The sequence below is a fragment of the Ptychodera flava genome, chromosome 13 (assembly GCF_041260155.1).
Source record: "Ptychodera flava strain L36383 chromosome 13, AS_Pfla_20210202, whole genome shotgun sequence".
Taxonomy (NCBI): Eukaryota; Metazoa; Hemichordata; class Enteropneusta; family Ptychoderidae; genus Ptychodera; species Ptychodera flava.
In genome coordinates this window covers 3,436,634-3,461,795 of record NC_091940.1, presented here as the reverse complement: position 1 = coordinate 3,461,795, position 25,162 = coordinate 3,436,634, and the positions used below count along the sequence as shown (strand labels likewise).

Below are 25,162 nucleotides of genomic sequence, written 5' to 3'. Positions count from 1 at the left end.
TGAGCAAAAGTTTCAGCCTTTCAATTTCAAGGCTAATACCTTAAAACAATCTTCTTCCTTCAACTTAAAAACGTCTTTTCAGATAATATAGTCTTGATAACATCTCAACAGTTCCTTAGATGATGTTGACAACTCTTTCACTCACTTTGCCACACTTAAATTAAAATGGGGACTGTTCAGCCAAGAGGTCGCAGTCAGATGAGTGTGTCTAAAATTTAAGTGAGAAGCGAAGCATCAAGGCAAAGCAGTCCACAGCAAAAGGGTAATGACCAAAAGAAGTAAAACTTTAAACCTTACAATACTGGATTTAGTTTTACTTGATGTTGATAACAAACACTATTACACAAGTTCTGTCATGTTATCAAAGAGATCTGGTTATTTGATGAGCATATTACTCTCAGAGCTCTGAGAATCTAACTTTTGATTTAGAAATCTCCATGAATCTGCAAGTGTGATCTAGCATATGACTTTCCCACAAAACTTGACACCAATAGTGGAATAGTTGAAGCATTGCTTGTACGGAAATGTATACTGTGACCCCATCACAACTGTGGTGGCCCTGTCAAGGTGGCTGTCTCTCCTATCAACTATTTATCAAATCTCTGCTGACAAGCCAGGCCATCAGATATCCACAATGTCATGCAATGTCTGCAGTCGGTTGGTTAACTTGATCAATGTGGTTCTGTTATAACACAGAAGAAGCGCTGGTCACTCTGATCAGTGTTTACAAAACTGTTCACAGAAAACTATCAATGATATCAATGTTCTTTCTTATCAATAGAAATATAGTACCAACAGAACTCAATGCAACAAAATTGTTTACAGTACTGACTGACATTAAATTCCGCTATACTATCAATGTGTAAGACCCCCTCAAATAATCAGTTCAAGACAGTTGGACTGCTTTGGCTGTGAATATATATTCAAAATGGTTTAGTACAATCCTTGATTGTTCACTTCCTACTTGTTTTTGTATGTATATACCAGACATTATATAATATCAAGTCAAAAGAAACTATTTATGATTTATTTAAACACTATACCTATAATACAGAATAATTATGCCTCCATAGAAGTAATTGATTTATCCAATATGAATATCAACAATGGCAAGTTTTTAAAATGAAGCTTTCCTAAATAAATCTGTTTGTTAGCTATGAAATGTTGTCGCTATTGTTGACCATGTACAAACTGCCTAGAAAATTGAAAATTCAATATCAGCACATTCACCACAGCTAGTTCAGGTTTTGTCACAATAATTTTCCATTTACTGCAGTTTGGCGGGATTTTGTTCAAACCACTGTTTATTCTAATGAGCTTCATAAGGTGGCTGAATAGAAACTAGCATATTCACACATCAGTATCAACCATCGCATAGGCAATACTGGTGATTCATGTAGTCATGGTTGGGTTGTTGCCGTTTCCATCACCCCTGCACTTAGCTGAGGAAGTTTTCAGCCAAAGCCAGACATGTGACATTTCCATATGTCAAGAACACACGGGTATTTCTCTACAATGCAACTCCTAATAACTTTTTAGAATGAGGAACAGTTGGAGCAAGATGACAGATGACAGGCACTCCCGGACCAGCATGACTCATCCCTGGCATACCTGGAATAGTGCATGGCGCCCTCTCTAAATTCATCTGACTATTCTTTTCTTTTCACAGGTATAGTCAAGTGCCAGAGGGCAGTATCAATCCAAAAGATATGAGAAGCAGGAAACAAGTCTTCCGCACTAACACCCAATGACTTGCAATCGGATGAAGGGACAGCAGAAATGTTGCCATTGCACCTAAGATTGACGGGCACACTTTTCCATTCATTGTCTTATTTGGAAAACCCAATGGTGTAAAAACATGACATGTTCCCATTGCACTATGCATGCACATTTTTCAATATAAACAGGTTCAAACTTCAAACAGGACAATGGCAATCCTTGATGTCATAATGATCAGTTAAAAACATTCAATCTCATTAGGAATAAATTCTGCAAAACATAAAGGAAACATCACCATTTTAGCAAAAGCTTTAGCATTTTTTTAATTTTATTTTTTTTTGCATTTCCTTGCAAAAGTAAAAAGACAATGAGAATAACAAAGGAAGGGTTATAACTGATCATTCAATACTTACATCGTATGTAATAATTTACAAGAACCAATACATCCAAACTTCCATAATAAAGAGGGCAAATATTAGGACAATAAAAATGGGATGAAATGGACATATCACACTATGCAAAATCTATGCATTAGTGTGCTGAGGTGAGCATTTTATCTCACTCTAGATTTTCTAATTTCGGGTACTTGGATATAACATCATAGAAATGTGAAAGGCTGGATGTGTACATGGCCATACTACAGCACGCTTGTTTAGAAATAAATCTGCAAACCATGATTTCATCTTTTAAATTTCTGACTTGGCGATGTATATCTGCTTGGGCAGGCTGTTTTTCAATGAAAATTATTTTTATTGACAAGTCATTTAAATATTCAGCGTTCTGGAGACTTTGAAAAAAAAAAAACAACTTTACAAAATGTTCTAGGACTTTGAATATTTGGTTGAAAGACTGATTCCAATAACAGAATCATTTCAAGTGCAAGATCTAAGTGTAAAATATCACTCATTTCAGGAAATTAGTGCAGGTACTCACATCAACTCAAATTTTGTAGTACTAAATACAACAGGAGAAAGTTGGAAAATCTGGAAAGGTTGACAAGAAATTTCTCCCAAAAATAATAAATACTTGCTCAGAAAATAGACACCTCAACAGAAATGATTGATACACATTATTGTAAGTTTTACACACTGTAGGTTTCCGTAATGCCACATACACATGGCATTGAGTAATTCAACGTAACTTGGCATTAACCCTTACCCTGCACGGCAGTATCAATGACACTTCCCAATATGTCCAGTCAGTAAAAAGTGGCATGGAGTCAAAACCTCAATGTATCTTCACCTACTTGGCAAGGTATGTTACAGCTGGTTTAGTCAGTAAAACTCATGTTCACAGTATCTATGTTTTCAGGGGCCTTCAAATAGTCAAGTCTTTCTTGATATGCAATATACAAGACATGTTATACCTCACTGGTTTCGACACCAGCTTGACAAGTTGGAAACATAATTATGAACTTGGCAGGATAAGCGTTAAGCAAAATATGCTCAATTTCCATTCATGCTTTACAAAAACGAAAGAACTATGACAAGGGATTGACAAGGTTGAATTTCACTGTAATTTTTTTCTGAAATAGACAAGCTCTTTTGCAAAGAATGAAATCAAAATAAATCCACATAGTTCACAATATGCATAGCATAGCTGCTCTCTCCAATCAATATTTTGCTGAAATAGTCAAGTTGCTGAAGCAAAGGTACATACACCTGTACTGATATTTGACTGGATGTCTAATGGTAAAACATCTGGTAAAGATGTCTATCTTGAAGATGATAGCTTGACTTTTTCACAATTCAAGCCGTTACCAGTAAATACTTGGCTGTAACAGTAATCTTGAAAACATCAGTAAACTTGCTAGGTAGTAATTCATTACAACAAAAACTTTGTACTAGGCTATGATGATGTTTGATGTAATAGTTCTGTATCTATTTTTACAGCATTACCGACTGCTACAAAAAATCTCTGGTTTTAAAGAAGCAGGCACTATGTGAAGGAAAATATCTGGTATTTATATGACTGAACATTCAGCAAAATACATCATCCATGATCACATTCTTTAAAGATAACACAAATGGTCTTTCTGAGTCAAAACTGAGAAATATTCATTACACAAATAAAACTGTGTAAATACTGGTAGAAATAACGGAAATACTACTTCTCCTTGTATTGGATTTATACCTTAACATTTACGGCTAGTCTTGAGTCCATGTAGGGGGGTGAGGGAAGGGACAAGGTCTGTGGATAGGGGAGGGACATGGTCTGGGGTTAGGGAGGAGAGAAATTGGCAGTGAAATCATACACCGATAATTTAGTGATCTTTATTCACATTTTATAATTATGAAACTATTTGAATTCATGGAGCTAGACAAGAGTGATTTCAAATAGAGTGTCCACAAAACACAGCCATCACCTCATAGTCTTTGTAGAAGGGCTCAAAAACCAGCTAATAATATGGACTTTGAAATATGGGACTGCCATTTAGATTTAGCCAAACAGTTCACAAGATCATGGCAAGGGAAAGTAGCCCTAAGTTTCACTCGTAGAGAAGAATTTACAAAGCTAAGGAAACTCAGCTTAAGACTCTAGACCACCTAGAATTAACTTGATTTCTCGGAATGTGCTACCTAACTTTCCAGACATGTGCTGCTTTTGTTCAACTGTGTTCCTTATTCTCAGCAGGCTGTCATAGCAAGTCTTACACTTCCTGTACCTGTGTGTGAATAAAAAAAACAATAAAACTTGTGAACAAAAATTACTCCATGTATTAACAGAGAAATTGGATTCATTATCATGTAAAAGTACTGATTTAAAATCCCTGATACAGATCAACTCTACAGGTAATTTTGAAGACTGATACTCTGAAATAAAAGAAGTCAACATAGCTTACTCAAGATGAATAGCAATGTGTGTTCAGTACACAAACTTCCAATCATTTCATCGATAACTATGTGAAGACCACATACTTAGATGTGTAAAGAACACACCAGTATGACAACTGTTTCATAATAGGTTACATGACTATCTATTTTGTTAATTTGTCTAAAAGTATTTCCTTTGCGTTAGAGCCTTTAGTACATACTGGTTGTTTATGGTGGCATTCAATATTTTATCAATAACACAGTCCTATCTATTTTGTACAAACCCTTTTGATTAGTTTTAATGAAAAAAAGATAGTTTCTCCAAATCATAGTGTTAGCAGATTTGCTTTCTCTGTTGAAACACCTATCTATGATACCGTGGTAGAGGTTAAAGACAAAACATTGAAAAGTTGAACATACAGGAAGTGACATAAAGGTATTATAGACAACAAAACACTAGCAATGCTAAAAAACAAGTTTCACCAAAAAAAGCAATAAGATTTCAACTGTTTCATAAAAGTGGTAATTGCAATATACTAATGATTCTATGTAAAGACTTCCTTTCACTATTTTAAACAATTTTGTTGCCAACCTTTGAGCTTCAAGCTTACATTTAGCATATTTTATAAAAGATTAAAGAGATTAAATGATGGACATAAAGCTCTACTATGTTTTTCTTTGACACCCCTTCCCCTTAGCGGTAGGATTCACTGCAAGACACTATGGTATTAACTTACGAAATACTGTCTGGCAACACTGATCAAAATACACAGAAATAAACAATAAGAGAAACACTGAGTAATGTGAAGTGAGATAGATAATACTGACACATTTTGATAAAAGTAACACCATGAATTTACATAGTAGTAACACTGACAGCATTCAACATAGGAACAATGCAATCTATGTTTGAGATGAAAGCCAATATTTACATGAAACTTCCACATGTGTCTACTGTCAGAGTGGTGCTTGGAATGGATAAGACACAGTAATAGCTATTGACCGGTGTCTTTGAGAGGGAAGAAGTCGTAATGTTCCTCACAAAACAGTGTCTGAGTTAAATCTCACTTGGCAAGCAGGAAGACATGGTATTATCAACTGAACAATGTGCAAATTAGGGAAGTTGAATTCTAGGACAGCCAAAGTGTGTATACAGGTTTTGAGTTAACTTCACGTTGGATTTGCATAGACTACGTCAATAGCTAGCTGTATATCTTGATGAACTGACGGATTCTTACCTTTCTTGTCTTGATATATCTACTCCAGATATTGGAGGTGAATTAATATTTTATCAGCATATGATTATGTCAATAGCTAGCTGTATACCTTGATGAACTGATGGATTCTTACCTTTCTTCTCTTGATATATCTACACCAGATATTGGAGGTGAATTCACATTGGCTTTTATAAGACCAGAAAAACCTTTCATCACCAGTTTGATGGCTTGACAACCTGTGTGAATGTAACTGATACCAAAACAGATCAAATCAAGAGTTAGTCACAAATACTAACATCTAAAATTCATCGCCATGGCTTATCAAGTCTTTATATAAAACAGCAAAACATAATGCACATTTACAATATAAACACTATCATTCACAAAACATAGACAACCAAGATCTTAATGTGTGGAGTTTGCTTTCATGTAAAGCTTGACGAACAGCTTGACAAATCACGATACATCAGCTCAGTCAGAACTTAATATTAAAATTTTCAAAGACTGATAATGTCCGTAATATTCGTAATTTTCATGAAAATTATAAATAACTGAATGTACACTTACTTTTCATATTTGCTCTCAATAAGTTCTTCTATTTTTGGAAGAAGTTTAACACAGAGATCTAATGACCAGAGTGACCTATGTGAAAAGACGTTTCATGTTATAATGGGCAGTCTTGTACAGCTTACTAATTCAAGACATTGCACTCAATGTACCACAAGCTACTTAAGAATTGATCTTTTTTGAACTATTGCAAATTTCTTCAGTACACAGAGCACTATACTGGCTTTTCCATTAAACTAATGTAGAAATCCCTAAGCTTACATTATTTTCTTGAAAATAACTAATTTTCTCCCAAGAAAAAGGCAGTTTTGCTTATTTAAGCATAGTTTATTGACAGCAATGCTGCATGCTGTTAAGGCTAACATGGAACTAGTAGAACATAATGCAAGTAAATTGGGAGGTATTGATTAGTACAGGGACAGACAAAGGAGTTAAAGAGTCTTATATGTTTTTGAGTAAGCTATTCCAAGTCTTGTGATAAATCTATGAAGGAATTTCAAGTGAACACAAACATCCACATAAAATGTAAGTTTAACTTGACATTGTACCTCTGTTCTCAATTTGAAAACACACTTAATAATACAATTATTCAATTTAACTTGCATGCATTTACTTGCATCGGTGCAGAACATATTTGATTAGCTGATGTTAGTGTGTAGAAGTCATAGGGTTTTTGTGGGGGTTATCCTCTGACTGGGAGACTGCATACATTGGCAGAGGAAAACTGTTGATTCATTGAGAAGACTTTCAATTCTAAACTACAGTAGAATGAGTTTAAAGATTGTGAAATACAATTGGCATTAAGTACTGCTTATTTCAAGTCAGCAAGCTCCGTTGCAATATGAAGCTATTTCATGCTAGAGATATTTCCCTTGTTTTTCTTTCTTCATGTCACAACATCACAGTTTACAATAGTTTTCTTTAAATGCTAAATTTCAAGTTTGTGTGGGATGAGGACTTATACTTACATTTTAAGACACATAACATTAAGTAGATCTACCGTAACAGCAAGATCATTCATGTTGATTGCCGATTCAACAGCTGTCTGTAAACAAAAAGAGGCAACTTTTAATACAGATGTCAAATTATACATTGTCTTTCATTGGCTGTTTTCTTGGAAATTTACATGGAAGATATCATGACCTGATAACTGTGGCTACGCATCATTTGAATGGATTTACAACTTAAGGAAGTGTTCCTCATACATAACATTATCAGAAATATGATTCAGAATAAAGAACATAAAATTTTTGGCAAAATAGGTCAATATAACTCACTCCCATATATGTAAAATGATTTGACTTGCTCATTACAAGTTCATTAAATTTTGAATTCAGAAATTTTACAATTCATGTTGTTGCTTATAGAAGTGAACCATTGATTGTTGAGTCTATTTATTGTTGAAATAGATATATGTATCATACAAACAATTCATTGTTGAAATAGATATATGTATCATACAAACAATTCATTGTTGAAATAGATATATGTATCATACAAACAATTCATTGTTGAAATAGATATATGTATCATACAAACAATTCATTGTTGAAATAGATATATGTATCATACAAACAATTCATTGTTGAAATAGATATATGTATCATACAAACAATTCATTGTTGAAATAGATATATGTATCATACAAACAATTCATTGTTGAAATAGATATATGTATCATACAAAAAATTCAATGTTGAAATAGATATAAGTATCATACAAACAATTCATTGAGTATTTTCAATGTTGAAATAGATATAAGTATCATACAAACAATTCATTGTTGAAATAGATAATAACAATTCATTGTTGAAATAGATATATGTATCATACAAACAATTCATTGAGTATTTTCAATGTTGAAATAGATATAAGTATCATACAAACAATTCATTGTTGAAATAGATAATAACAATTCATTGTTGAAATAGATATATATATCATACAAACAATTCATTGAGTATTTCATTGTTGAAATAGATATATGTATCATACAAAAAATTCAATGTTGAAATAGATATAAGTATCATACAAACAATTCATTGAGTATTTTCAATGTTGAAATAGATATAAGTATCATACAAACAATTCATTGTTGAAATAGATAATAACAATTCATTGTTGAAATAGATATATATATCATACAAACAATTCATTGAGTATTTTCAATGTTGAAATAGATATAAGTATCATACAAACAATTCATTGTTGAAATAGATAATACAAACAATTCATTGTTGAAATAGATATATGTATCATACAAACAATTCATTGTTGAAATAGATATATGTATCATACAAACAATTCATTGTTGAAATAGAGATATGTATCATACAAACACATAGAGAAAGCTCACTAATCAGAAAGAACTTACTTTAGTTTCCCCTGTTGACCAAATTGACCTGACAACATCTAAATTTTTATATCTGCTGTTCATAACTGCACACATTGAATTGTGTCCTTTCTCTATTGCTCCTAGTACTTCATTTTCAGTAATTTCAGGTTGACTTGGTACATCATTCACCCCTGCACTGGGTCTGGCTGCTGCATGGTAGGGCTGTGGCTGCTTCTGTTAAAACATACCAAAGGTTTACACTTGTAATTCTATGCTCATCACACCCTTCATTACCCATATTACTATCTCAATGTTTACAAATCTTGCTTCAAATCAAATTTACAATTTCAGTATCAGTTTAGAGTAAACCTTTTTTTCCCTTTGACTTGATATACCTACACCTGTTTTTCATCCATATATCAAATAGAGATATCAGAGTCTGCAGAATAAATCAGAAGTAAGTCATGTTTCACCGACATACCAATATTACAGTAATTGCCAATGAAGCCACACTTGAATACTGTCACTGCTCATAAATTGTGATGTTCTATTCTTGTCAAATGTTGGCACATCTTATAACAGAATTAACATAGATAATGTTATGGGGTCCAGTCACAATTTACTCAATGATTTGACTTCTTTTAAAGACCCAAACATTGTCCCCATGACAAATTAGTGATCAACGTAAAATTTTCAATTTCCATGGAAACATCAAAATATTTTCTCAAATTGACTTTATCATATAAATTGTCTGTTCCTTTTGTCAGTCCAAGCACAGTAATGCTTTACTTACAGGAAGAAATGCATTCATATCTAAACCAACTGGTTTGTTTCTGTCTGACGGTACCACTGGAGTTTGATGGACTTGTACAGACTGGCGTGGAGGTGAGACTTGTCTAGGTTCTAAAACTGGTTGACTGACTGGTTGACTGGGTGGTGGCATACTGACTGGTACAACTGCTGGACTTGGTTCATCCAGAGGTGCTGGAAATGGGGCTTTCAAATTGGTAGTTGGGGAATGGGCTGAAATGTGAAAACCAAATATTAGTAATTCTGTGTATGAAATTCTTCACTACATTTGTAAAATAATAGACGGGGAGGCTATGGGAGGAAGGGGGATCAGAAGAAACTTGTTGAATGAAAGAGTTTGGGAAAGACTCTGAGAAAGCCAAACCCTTTGGGAGTGACAGCCATCAGATAGTTTTACAGTTTGCAAGAAAAGGGAGTCTTGGAAATAGAAAGCTTTAGTTTGAGAGTGTTACGACAGAGATAGAAACACACATACACAAAGACAGACACACTTGGCACCTATTTTTGCCACTTTTCAACTGAATGCAAATGGCTATGGGAGCTAAAAATGTAATTACCGAGATTCCTCCTAGGTTGAAATATTTCTCTATAATCATCTCCTATTTGTATCTGTGCAGCTCCACTACTAGTGTCATCTTCTCCTTGATCTTGTGCTGGGTCTTCATTTGGTTCTGTCTTGATCTCTTGGCTGTCAAACAAAAACACACCAAATTTCAATGACAAATTCTCACTATTTGTATGATTAAAAGCTAAGAATACTTACCCTCAGTAACATCTCAGTCTATTTATAAGAAACTCAACCTTATTTAAGGAGTATTCTCTTTAACAAAAAAAATACATCAAAATGAACTGGCATTTTTTTCTCACGTGTTTACATACGTGAACATATGTTGCAGCGATGTCTGTCTGTCTGTCTGTGTGTCTGTGTGTCTGTCTGTCTGTCTGTTGGTCCGATATCTAGAAAACGGCTTATCAGATCAGAATCAAATCTGGTACATATATTCAGTTAGCAAATGGCAAGAACTGATTAGTTTTTGGTGGGTGTGGCTTGCATACCTTTTGCTCATTTGCATAATTAATGATTTTAGAAAAACAGATATACATTAAAAACGACTCTACACAATTGATGAGATGGTTGCTACAAATGTTGACCACACCAAGATATATCAGCAGTGGGAAGCATTAAGGGTTGACATAAAAGATAGTTGCTAATTTGCATATTTAATGAACTTTCCTAATTAGGGATATATGTCTGATTTGACTCGATTAAACTTGACCAAACTTGGTATGTATATTAAAGATACTATGATTTAACATTATTGAACGTCATTAAGGGTTTTAACTTTAGCCAATTGCTAATTTGCATATTTAATGAACTTTCCTAATTAGGATATATGTCTGATTTGACTCGATCAATGACCAAACTTGGTACTTGTATATTAAAGATACTATTATTTAACATTTTTGAAAGTCATTAACCGTTTTAACTTTAGCCAATTCCTAATTTGCATATTATGAACTTTTTAATGAACTTTGTTAATTAGTGATATTAAATTTGAATTGACTGGAACGACGTTGATGAAACTTGCTACGATACAACATTTTTGGAAGTCTTTAAGCATTTTTACCTCAGCCAATTCCGAATTTGCATATTTAATGAACTTTCCCATTTAGGGATATCCTGGTATACCTGAATTAACTTGATTGTAGTCGTTGAAACTTGCTATACACATCAAAGATACTGTGATATAACATTATTAAAAGTCAAAAGACATTTTCACTTCAGCCAATTCCTAATTTGCATATTAAATGAATTTTCATAATTAGGGATATATATCTGAATTGACTTGATCAAAATTGATGAAACTTGCTATGTACATTAAAGGACTATAATACAATATTATTGAAAGTCATTAAGCATTTTCTCTTCAGTCAATTCCTAATTTACATATTTAATGAACTTTCCTAATTAGGGATATATATCTGAATTGACTTGACCAAAGTTGACAAAACTTGCTACATGTATTGGAGATACTATGATACAACATTATTGAAAATCATTAAGCATTTTTACTTCAGCCAATTCCTAATTTACATATTTAATGAACTTTGCTAATTAGGGATATATATCTGAATTGACTGGACCAAAGTTGATGAAACTTGCTATATACATTAAAGATACTATGATACAACATTATTGAAAGTCATTAAGCATTTTTCCTTCAGCCAATTCCTAATTTGCATTTTCAATGATCTTTTCTAATTGGGGATATATACTGGGATTTACTTGGCAAAACATGCTGTGAACATTGATGATTATACCAGATTAAAACAATATTGAAAGTCATGTCACATTTTCATTTCAGCTAATTTATAATTTGCACATCTAATGAGCTTTCACAGTTTGGCATATATGGCTTGTTTGAAGGACTTGGCTAAAGGTAATGACACTTGCTATATAAAGTGGTGGTACAATGACAGCAGTCAAAGAAGGTATTTTTATTCTAGCTAATACGCATTTGTATACTTCATGATCTTTTAGACTTAATCGGCGGTGAATATTGTTCATTATGTTGGTCATAATACTTTCAATGAAGTTGCAAACATGTGCCAAAGGTTCAAATTTACACATAACTGCAATAATAATGAAACACGTGAGCATTTTCAGTTCATATCTGGCATTTTTTATCAAGTTACAATGAAGAAATATTGACTAGCACCATGCAACAGTGCACTGTAACAACCATGAGACAAACATATTTGAAAATTGTGATCCCCTTCCAAAATATATGCTCACCACATGTAGATGAATGAAGCAAGAACATTGTGACATTTGACTTGAACTGGTGTTTACAATGAATTATTCCAGCTAACATGTGACATGATGATGTTAATGTATCCTTTGAGAAATTCATTGAATAGCATGACTTACTTTGCTTGGCCACATTGCGTTCGTGGTCTGTCTGTCACAAAATTCTTTCTGTGTCCACTAGCTGTGAGTGGAGGTGGTGTGGGAAGGCTTGGCTGTTGTACTGAATGATCTTCTGACAAATTTGTCCTCTGAAATTTACAAACATTTCACATTTCCTGTAAAAATGTTACATGTGTTACATTTGTAACAAATGACATAAATTTGCTGTTTACTGCACAAAGCAAATACAAATGACCTCGGAGTATTTTTGAACATTTCATAGTACATAATGAAGTTTTCTCTGCTGAGAATGATAGAACGAGCAGTATGTTCAGATGTTTATCTATTTCACCGACCTTTTTTAGCAAACTGTTCTCAAAGTTATCAAAGAAAATTCTCAATAGGTGACAAATTAAATGATTGCAAGTTCTTACAGGCATAGAACAGCAAGCAGGGCACATACTGAAATCATTAGCAACTTTAATACTTCTTTTAATGTTCTTAACATACAGATCACGATGTGACTGGCTACCTCAACTTGGCGGCTAAAGTAGAGAGTACCAAAGTACCATAGTCCAATTCAAAAGAGGCAGGTCAAGAATGAAATCAAAATATCAGAAATATGAAATATGAACTATGAATGTCACAAGAAATTTCGGTTCCTGGTAGTAATTTTGTGTGTCACTTCATTTCATTTTTAATGTTCAATGTTCAACTATTTCATCTACCTTTGTGAAATAACTCTGCAATTAATTCAACACTAAACAAACTTCACATTTTGAAGTTCAGAGTAATGCTAAATACTCAGAAAAGGTACCTGCTCTAATAATTTGGATATAGGAGTGAACGTACAAGGTTTCTCTTGAGAATCTAAGGCATGCCAGATTTTACAAACAAATATTTTACTTGGCAAGCATAAAATGTTTGTTTTATCTACATTTCATGGTTTGTTGCAAAACATGGTTCAATATGCTGTAGGATTGTATGTGAATAGAACACAACACAAACACAAAATCTCCGTAATTTGAAGTGTACTTTCCAAACACTTTTTCCAAGTCTTTTTATCATAAAAACACTCTATATTATAACAGAGCAATTTCAAAAGTTTGCCAAATCTGTAAAAAGGTTTTTGCCTCGTATTGAAAAGGAACACTTTTAATGCTGACATATGCTACTAATTTTTTGAGGCAACATATGCTATAGAAGAATGGTAAAATATGCTAATTGTTTTCATACTCACAGATAGATCTACAACATATATTGAGACATTTGTCAGGTTGTAACTGGCTCCAATTAGTTGATTAGATGCCACAGCAATATCTCCAATCTTGCCCCAACCCATGGAATATGAGTCATAACATCGGGCAGGCTCCCAGCCATAGACACGTAGTGAATCTTGCGCTCCACTGAACAAGAAGTTACCCTCAGGATGGAAATGTATACACCTGAAAATGATGAGAAGAATAGAGGTAACTCTACAGTTACAATGACAGAGTGCAATGCTTTGCTACCTGGAATGCTATGGATGTTTCTTTACTTTCAATGATTGACTTCCGTTTTGATGAACCTGTAAATAGGAATTCCCGTAGGAATTCTGAGTAAATAAATAAATAAATAAATCCATATTATACCGATGGTTTGTCACTTTAATAGTCTTTGTTTGAAATAGTCAATAGAATCCTCAAACATTTTGAAATGAAAGGATGAAAAGCTGTATACAATTTACTTGATTCTATGTCTATATTTTAAAATTACTTCCCCATCCTTCTAGCCAAATTACCTGAAGTTTTAAAACCAAAACCACCTTTGGATACACTATAGCTGACACATAAATGGTACCAGTGAAGTAGCCGGAAAAACACGGGCCCAGCTGGATTTATACTACATATTTTTGATTTAGGTACCCTTTTGCATATAGAAACACAACATCTTCACCTTACAGACGTCCCTCTTTCTATGAGTGCGCTGTGGATATTTCTAAATTCTCAGTCATCAACTGCAGGGTTGAGTTATTGTATGTAACTACTCTGTAATGGCATTCTACAGTACATTGTAACATTTACTTGCCTCTACTTCTATCCTGATCAATTTTCTAAATTCCTACTCTCCCCACAGTAAATTAACTTTTTCAAAAATATCACCTCTCTGATACTATCCAGATGTAAACTGATTGACTATTTGAATTCACAGACTGTTTATACAAATCCAACAGATCATGACAATAACTGACAATAGATTGTAATTCTAAGACTTATCCAAATTAACGTTCAAGTCATGACAGTGATTCACAGGGAGCTGTAATTAATACAATGAAATGGCTTATTCACATGTTACGAGGATATCAATGAAGCATCTCCATGGATTGTTTGTACAGTTGATCATCATAGTTGTGATCACTGTAATTTGGTCAGCCTTATTGGATTTCTGCCAAAGCTGATCAGTTATGACAACAAGAAGCAAAAGGTGGGTTTTCTATTTATCAGGTGAGTTTGGCATTCCTGGTATTTCCTAGATACTTCATTGCACAGCAAATTAACATTGGACTTTTTAATTCATCCTTTTAAGTCAAGTAATCATTTATTAAAGTCTTGTAATATAATACACACCTTTTACAACTAGCCTGCAGTTAAATCTCTTTCTGTTTAATATGTTGTAGTCAGCTTAAAAAGTTTAGTAATTTTTATGGCATGCATATTTTCAGTTTATTTCATAGAAAATACCAGTAACATTCTATGCTGCCTGTGTTCCTGTCACTTGGTAGTTTCCAAAGTACAGACTTAACATAAGATGGACACATTCATCATTTCTCATCACTGGCATTTCAAAGATGAATAAATTTTTCACTTTTGATCACCAATAAAACTGAACTGCATTTGTCTTCAGGATAATTATTTTCACTGAAAAGAGTAGGTATATTACAACAGATTACAGTGCCAATGTCACATATTTTACTTTGTCGAAATGTAATTTGTTGTGGGGACACAAATATTTGAGTCAGGATTGCATTTTCCTTTGTTCCCAGACAACAAAAGATAGCTTTGTTGAGCAAGCAGATGAAAGTGTCAGATGCAGTGAAGCAGAGTCAACTGAAATCAGTGTTGCAATGTTGAACACTGTTTAATATTAAATATACCCTGAGGTCAGTCAGTTTACATAAATCATGGAATACATGAGAAGTACTTCTGGTATGACTCAACACTGCTGATCATTCATTGTGAAGAATACATGTGCCACTATCAAGAGTCAAGATTCACTATGTAAGCAAGTGACAGGAAAAGGATAGACAGCTTACCTTATAGGATTTGCTTCTTTATCTGATGAGCTGACAAGCTGCATGGTTTCCAAATCCCAAAACTTCACAGTCCTAACAAAGTAACAACATTGAGTGTGATAGCAATAAAACAGTCATGATATCATGAAAGAATACAGACATACGAGCAAATACAAAATGAGAAATGAATGTAATGAAGCACATCAAAAGCTCATTGAAAGGTGGATTTGAAAAATTATCTATCAGTATCACACAGTTATTGTACAATGTAGTGATTTGGGTTAAAATATGAACATTCATATATTATTAAAATCGGGGCAACGTAACTTCAGAAAAAATTTGAACAAAGATTTATCACAAATTTCAACATGAGCTTTGATCTTAAACAGATACACTGTTTGCTTTGTATCAACCTGCATTAATTACGATACCTTGAACAATCCATCAATCAATGAATTTTATTTTACTGAGAAAACATTGAAGTGTAGTAATTTTCCTTGATACCATGTATTTTTTTTCAAATTTGGGAATCATTTGTGATAACACTATATCACAACTGTACTCTATTTTTCAAATAATCTTGGAACAGAAATAGTTCATTAGAAATGCAAGTATTTTCAAACTGTCATGAATATTCACGCAGAGAAAGTGCTGAGACAAATCTAATGTTGTGTCTGCTATGACAAAATTTGTCAGACTATGTATTACCTACCTATCACTACTTCCAGTTGCTAGTAAAAATTCATTGGGATGGAATTCTATGTTGTTGATGGGTCCTTGATGTAATGTAAATTCATGTATTATTTTACCAGCTGTCAGGTCCCATAACTGTGGATAGAAAACACATTGTCCTCTATCAGCTTGATAGCTACTTGATATCACATTATATTGAGTTGAGGCAAACTAATCCATCATGCTGTGATAAGGACCACTTAGGTAGTTTAGGTACACTCAATGAAACAAAGAGTAACATTCTTGACAGATCCAGGGTAACTTTATATTAATCTGATGGTCACTGAACAAAGCAGAGTACATGTAATGCTGATAAGGAAAATGAACATATTTAAAATGAAACCACCTATTTAGTTGTGTTGTACATTATTTTCATGGCAAATTTATGTTATATTTTAACAAGGCATCGCAAGTGCAGTCAAATATATGTTGAAAGGCTGGTATGGTTGACATATTTACACATATTCTATAATTTTAAATCTCAAATTTGATTACTAAAGGAGGATCTGGCATAAAATAATGCTACATTTCGGTACATACCAAAATGTTATATTGTACAGAAATATTTAGTACATAATCACTATAGGTATAGCTACTACCCTCTGTATAAATTGCATACTTGTCCAGGTTTTTAAGAATATAAGATATTCCAACAGCAATACTTTAATTGATGCTATTCTAACAGTTGTGGAAAACACATACAACAAAGTATCAATGCAATACTTGCATATCACTAAAATATTCATGGCTGTAGTATTACTAAAATTTCATTACTATTTCAGACTGCTAATTCAAATGTAAATTAATCATTTTGTACGAACACCATTATATACTACACACAATTTGATCTTCGAAATGAACTGCTTTTCATAGTTTGATAAAACAGACTAATCTCTTGCTACTAAATTTGAACAATCTCACATAATAACATCACTGCCTTGTTTGAAAAGGAAAACTAGTGGTCATTTTATCTGCCATCTTGGTGCAAGTTTGTTTACTTTTTCTTCAGAAGAGAGGTAAAATGATCACTGAAAGTCAGGACAAGATGATACATGTAGTTTGAGAGACATGTAGCTTATAAAATCTGCAGCCAAGTCTAATTCTGGGAATTACACTTTAACAAAGTTACGAAGGAAAAGGCAATAGTATCAGCATTTCCATAAAACGCAACAAATCAGTTTTAGTTCATGCCTGTACAATGACATCTGACATGCATAGCTGCAGAGGTCAATTCATACAAAGCATAAATCAAGTGAATATTTGATCAGTTATATTCAAATTAGATAATTTTGAGTCAAGACAGTAGTGTCAGGGTGATGAGTCAACCTTCAAGGTTATCCCTGAGGATTCAAAAATTACGACAGCTCTCTGGTTTCATAATCAACATTCCAAATTTTAAATTGCAGAAATGACATTAAACATGTTTTAATCATCAAGCTACAAAGAACAACCACGCTTGCTACGCTCCCCAACAATAAATTTTACAAAACACTGACCTGTACCATTCTGAGTATGCGACTATCTTTAATTTGATGGCATCATTGCAAAAGATTAATGCATATGTGATGATCCAGAGAAAAAGAATATAGAAATAACGGACGACGCGTTGACGCGCCAAGTCTGTTATTTCAAATATATTATCAACAAACCCCGAAAAACAGTCAAAATTTACGACAATTACCGTGCAAACGACAACGGGGCCCCAGAACCTGTCAGTGAGTAGTTCGAGCGCTGCAAAAATTTTGCAAATCTGGAGCGTTTTGTGAAAAAAGCATCTAAACTTGGCGGACAGATGCGCCATTTTATTTTGTGGTTAATTATGATCTTTGTACAAATTACAATTTTCGTTCTAGCCGTTAAGTTAATATGTTTACAATATTATTCATATTCACGGGCATAAAAACAAACCATTACTGTATATTTGTGGGCAGTCACATGGCTCAGCTTGACCAATCAAAATGCGATGGGCAGGGCATGGTAAAATAGTCTTATTTAAAGATTTCTTCTTTGGTTCCTAACCATGTCAGCACCTTTAATCCTACCCGAATAACGTTTAACATTAAATTGGTAACTTGCCGTATACATTTAATAAGCTGCACCATTTTTAAACTGTGATTTGTTTTTGCATACAGTTTTCAATACTGACAATTATTCTCCTGTTTGATAATCATTCAATCAACCTTTTAAAAATTTGAAAATCAAGTCTCATCAGAGACATTTACTATATCTTCAATGCAAAAAATTACATTTACGCCTTTTTTACCATACATACAACAGACTGAAGTAAATTTGCATGAAGAATATTTATAAGACCAAAACAAAAATTTGGAAACATTTTTCAACAGCAGATGACAACAATTACAATAAGAAACTTTGACAGTGAATAAATAAATGCCCACCTTTGCAACTCCGTCTTCTCCAGCTGATGCCACCCATCTGCCATCAGGACTGAACCTGACATAATTCACACAATTTGTGTGCCCTCTGTATGTAAATATACAACCCTTTCTTCTCACATCCCACAACTGAAATCAACAAGGAAAAATAAACGTACTGATGTACACAGAATGTTTTTGTACCACACTATTTTTCTACACTGATGGGAACACGTATTTTATTCAAACCCTATTTGAAATATATTTGAGATTTGTAGTATGTGCAGTTTATCTACCATTCATATCCTTGACCACTGTCAAGCGAAAATGTCAAAAGAGTTACGTAAAGCTTTTCAAAGTTACATCTGAAAGATTCATAATCTTGCAGAATCTCAGAAAACCAAGTTCTCTATTGTGAGAGTATAAACTTTGGCATGCAAGCAAAAAACTGACGGTGACAAATAAATCTGCCATTCTTTTGGTCTAGTTGTTGGTAACATGTCCACATAAACATATTACAAGTGCCAATAAATTGAATGAGCTAAAGAGGACTTACTTTGATATTTGTGTCTAGTGATCCTGAAACGACAAACTCCCCATATGGATGGAAATCTAATGACCTTATACTAGATTTGTGCCCTGTTAACGTTCTCACAACTGTAACAAAAATATTCCAATAATAACATAAATATCTTTGACCACTGAATCTCTCAGTCTTATTCTGATTATATATTCAAAATTAATTTCAAAGGAACAGTGTTCTTCACTTGTTTTTATTATCTGTTACAGCTTCACAATGATGACATAGTTGCTGCAATGTACAGTTACTTTATTTCATTTTGTACACTTCTTATTCACAAGAGAAAGTAACAAAACTTGAGAAGAACCTGTTCAAGTACAGGTATACATCAAATGCAAGTGCAGCTGATGGGATGAAATTATTTCTGACATATATTGCTTAAGGCAAATTAAAAGATGTCTAAGTCAAGAATGTCAATGAACCTAATATTTAACACAGCTGTTGTAAAGTGTGTGATGAAAATGTTCTTTCCTTAATAATAAAAGATCTGATTTCATGTCACCATATACGGTATGTTTCAGGATGTAATGAAATAGTGAGACAGCCATCAACTGATGATTATAAATAGAAGCTCTGTATATGATAAAACAGATAGCTAGAGTTCTACATCTATCATACAGAACACTTGAAAATGATGCCTCAAATTAAATGCTTTCCAAGATAATAAACCACAACATTTAGTAACTTACTTTTTGCAGCTTCTAAATCCCAAATTTTTACTGTTCCCGACTGTGAGCCTGCAGCAACTAGTTCCTCACTGTTACCAAACCTTACACTTTCCACTGGTGAGGTATGACCAGACAAACTCTGAAATTGAGCAACACACAAACATACATGGGTAATGTGTGACCGGTGAAGGGTCAACTGGGGTCACTGCCTTTCAATTCACCTTACACTGCCACAAACTACAGCCTATTGTGGCAGACCCACATGAGACACAATTTGCAAAAAAGGTGAGAGTTAATATCTCTATCCTATTTGGAATGGTTCTACTCTAATATATACGGCTCAGCAGACACTAGCGTCCTTTCATATTGTTGACAAAACATGTCAAAGCCTACACACAGAATATGCAAATTATGATGAGTCAACAATTTCAACAAAAATGCAGTTATATAAACATACGTTGATGTGAATTACACTTTAAGACTGCTCTTTGTGCTCATATATCACTGGGGTGCTCATATATCACTGACCAGGTCAACAAACTGTTTGCAAAACAAGTAACACACTGATTTTTGAGATTATTTTTTGGGTAAGATACCCAAAGAGAACTGAACAAACAAGTGGAGTTTATCCTTTTTTTTTGACAAAGTTGAATTTTATTGGCTTTCTCCTTTGTACCCAGGGTTCTCCACAAGAAGATTTTGAGGGGCCATCAACATTTTATGAATAATCTATTCATACATTTATTACCATATAACAGATAAAATCTTTTCATAAAACAAGAATTATGTATTGATATGTAACTTGGCCACCCCTCTGCTTTTCCAAGCTGTGGAGAATACTGCACTGGTACCCATGATATCTCCCAAAATATCAGAAAGACACATTCAAAACAATTCCAAAATTCAGAGAATTGGTAGAGAGAACTCATAAAGTCAACTGAAACAGACAAAAGATCTGCAGTTTGATCTGTATAGTAATCACAAATTGGATATTCCTTTAACAAATTCAATTAAGATGTCAATTTCTAATCATATGAAGAGAGTGATTTCAAATAATGTTGACAAACATATGGATTTGAACCTATCCTGTTTTCACGATTGTTTTTAGGTATGTTCTGCATTGAATTTGGTGAGAATCAAATTGGTTTCATATCTATGAAATATTTTTCATCTTGAGTCATTGGAAACAATATGTTCTTAGATAAAACTTGGTCACATACAAATAGATAAAAGTAATGTAACATGCAACTAAATTTTTATAGTGCAGTAAGGTAAATGTAAAAAGTACAGCTGTCCCAATTCAGTTGGCCAGAACCTCTTTTCCGTCATATCTAATGATCATTAAATTTCAAAGGATATTGAAAAAACTTACAAATTAAAAAGTAGAGTAATGCTCCTTTGTTAACATATTTGACTTGTAAATTTGAACATCTAAAGATACTGAACTTTTCAAAAGACTGTTTTATTGACTTTCTTTTAGGTCTTCCATTCATAATGTATTGAATTTAAAGGTACATGTACTGGTTGTTGGCAAAAACATTTAGCCAGTGCTGTTAAATGCAAAAATACATTAACTCTCTCTTGTAGTACATGGCGCAAAGGTATTATGGCACAGACAAGAAATGGAATGTACAATGGAACTTTTCAGGACATTTTTGTGCAGTACTCAACTGTTTTTACGTAAATCAGTTTAAGCATAGCACTGCATATCAATGGAACATGTTTTCCAGGGAAATCAGTGTGTCATTTTGCTGTAAATGTCACTACACTTGTTGCACAAAAGGCAGTGAATAATTCATTAATCCAATGACTAATGTATAAAAACAAAGTCTCATATATAGCAAGTTAAAGTGCTAAATTCAAAAGCAATGAATGATACTCATGATATAGTTGTGAATATTTGATGTAGTTGTGAATATATGCAGTGCAGGAAGGATGATTTTATAAAACAGACTATACCACTGACTAATGAAAATATGGTAGAGTATATAATAATAATGATAATAAGAGATAAACCGTCATACCATTATGCAATTTGGCTTTCCCACAGCCCACATATTGACTTTCTTGTCCTCTCCTCCAGTTACCATTACACGTCCGCTTTTGGATCCTAAAGCCAGACAATTGACATTGGCACCATGGGCTACAAATTCCTCTGTCATCAAAAAACAAAATTAGAAATAAAAACATCATTGTTTGTAATTTCTGTGTGTAGACATCAATACTGGTAGAAATGATATTTTGACAATTTTTTGTTGTATGTGTTTTTTCCCTCAAAGTTATACAAGCAAATAACCTAATTAGTTACGAAATTTTATGTCAGTGTACACGCAGTTCACTGACTTACATTTTATGCTATACTGCGGCTCAGAAAATGTTGAAAAGTGTTGTTTACAAGTCTTGATAACCACTAAACATCATTCCATTAACTGGATTACATTTTCTTTTACTGTACAAAACTCAACATATACTTAAATACTAAAACTATCCTAATTTTCATCTGCACTTTGTGGCAAAGTCCACTAAATATAAACATAAATTTATACATATGGAGATTCACAGTGTGTAAATGTTCTTTATATAGGACAGTTACCAATCACTGCTCTTTTGCTGTCAACCATCTGTTATTGCACATTAATCAAATTAGATATGTTCTAAACAAAACTGCTGCAGTTTCAAAGTCAGTGGTGAATTTTTAGAGAGTAATTGTCAATCTGATATAAAGGTATGGGAAAACTAGTCAGAAGTCTCAGGACAAATATTTGTAATTGAGATTTTGCCTTATCTTATAAATGAAGAAAATATGAATATTTAGAATAAGATTGACATTCTACATGCACTTCAGGATCTCCTGTTATTCATGGCCTGTGTATTTCACATTCCACTATCACTGGCTTTCACAGAAAATAATTCCTTACTGTCTACATAGTTGCCCTTTTCTCTGATTTTGTTATCTTACGGGAAAAAAATCCTTTTCCCTTAACTTCATCCTTGTTCTCTTTTAACTTGTGAAATTATTTGACTGTATTCATTATCCATCTTGCAACAGTAAAACTTAAAGATTTAAATTATATTCATGAACAGATATTGTGACATGTAAATCTCTTTTATCAAGTATTTTCTCTGCAGAGCCTATTCAAACATTTTCAGGTCTTCATGTAAGCAAAAAATATCATTCTAATGTGCATGTACTACATGAAAAGGCTTCAAGTGATTCATCTCTTTATGCAGAATAGGGGTTGCTGTGATAGGCACTTACCCATCATCAATTAGACAAAACTTTTATCTTTTAACCAATTAAAAGTATGGAAATACTTCGTAATTCTACCAAAACTTTTCTGAGCATGCACAAGATGGGTTAAAATTCCCCAAAAGATGATATTAACCAACATCATTAAATTCTGCAATACTAAGGAGACAAAACGATTTATGCACATTTCTCACTAGAAATATCTTTTCACTTCCTCTCACAAATTATGCAAATGCTGGGTGTTGTGAGGCACCCTAATGCCTTGCAGTATGTTTATAAATGTTAAATGAAGTAATCTTTTAAGACATGAACTTGTTTCTCTGATATCACTAATACAAAGACCTCTATCTAACCAGGTTACGTTGACTCAGAAGGGTACACCACATTATGATATAAATAACCTTCTGTATGAAACTAAACCTTACAATCCTCTCTATTTCAATCATGGTTTCTATTGATATTTAGTCGCTATGCATTTTATAATGTAGCATCAAGTCGTATGAAACTGTGTGAAGATGTCTTTCAAATATACAAACAATAGCTAAGACTTAGCCTAACAATTCAGTTTTTGTTGAATTTTATGATGAAACAGTCAACTATTTACAGAATTGGCCTTAAAAATACTACACTGCATATTTAACCATTATTTGATCACATCTCAACCCATCAGTATACAAAATTTCATAGCTGTGATAAGTAGTTTTGAAATATACGAATTTTGCAACATGTATTTACACCAAATATAACTTCCATCGTACTTGCATATGATACAAGTAAGATCTCCTGTAGCGATACATGTGACCATGGACGTCAAAATTTGACAAGGTCAGGGGTACCGTGAAAAGCCGTCCATGATTGACTCTCACAATAAAGAAACGAAAACAGAATCATATACGCTGCTTTGCGGACAACGTTCATTTGCTCACTTCAATAACTTCACAACGAATGAAACCTATTCTCTTCTCGTCCATTTTGGTTCAAGTCTGGAGAAAAGTTTATTTCAATTCATTGAATGTTTCATGATGTTCTATTTTTTTACTGTTTGAGATGAGTTGCGGAAGCCAATAATAACTTTAGGAAATACGCACTTTGCAAACGACTGATTTCATACAGCATTAATATGGCAAACTACAGTAATAAGTGTTTAATTGGTAATTTTTTAAATAATGATTCATGATTTCTAGTTGTGTACGTCTAAGGCGTCGAAACATGAAGATGATGAAGTCAATGGACTTTGGTTTCAATGGTCACCTGTCAAGTGCTTGTCTCCGACAGTTAATCGACATGACTGGAACTCTCCGACGACTGCGAAAGAAAGCCATGTTCGTGTTCTTAAGATTTAATGATAAAAAGGTCTAAACGACATTATAAAACCCAATAAATGGCTGTTAAACAACCAGTTGGTTAATACTCACGCAGTTTCCATGCTCTTTTCGTCGCCGCCATTTTGCTTCGTTCAGTGACAAGGCGGTTATAGATTTTTTTCTTATTTCGAATTTACCCGGGAAGTAGGTTTTACAATGGTATAATCCCACAATCTATGTTTCAGTGCTATCCATACATGAGAAAATCTTATGTTCTGTCCAGGTCCTCCACAAAATTTTGCTTTAAACAAGCCACTGCAACTATTCCTATACTTTTCCACACATTCAATGTCTGTGTACTGTATGCAAGGTGAGATGTGATTGGCTAAAGGAGTTGACGTCTATAACATCACAAGCAGCCTTGTTTCGTCACATTCATCATCATCTGTAGGGACTCCTTGCGTTTACTTTCGGTTACTAGATCAGCAGTACCGAATGTTCTTATTTTCATGGATAAAAGCGCCACTTTATCTCACCTGGAAAACGGGGATAGAAATTCAATCAACCAATCAGAAAACTTGTTTCACGAAACTCACATAATCTCCAGCTA

The 25,162-nt window shown here is 33.5% G+C and overlaps 1 protein-coding gene across 1 annotated transcript; it reads right to left on the bottom strand.

The window, feature by feature from the left end:
• Positions 1–2,029: 2,029 nt before the first annotated feature.
• LOC139147115 (katanin p80 WD40 repeat-containing subunit B1-like) lies at positions 2,030–25,146 on the bottom strand. The gene is made up of 16 exons (XM_070718017.1): positions 24,664–25,146; positions 22,023–22,153; positions 20,020–20,137; positions 19,307–19,407; positions 18,775–18,900; positions 16,356–16,471; positions 15,665–15,736; positions 13,613–13,817; positions 12,394–12,521; positions 10,019–10,149; positions 9,445–9,674; positions 8,691–8,885; positions 7,285–7,361; positions 6,317–6,391; positions 5,883–5,999; positions 2,030–4,384 (listed from the first exon to the last, which is right to left on the bottom strand). The coding sequence occupies exons 1-16, from the start codon at positions 24,692–24,694 to the stop codon at positions 4,249–4,251; spliced, it is 1,989 nt and encodes a 662-aa protein (XP_070574118.1). The 5' UTR covers positions 24,695–25,146; the 3' UTR covers positions 2,030–4,248.
• Positions 25,147–25,162: the final 16 nt, after the last annotated feature.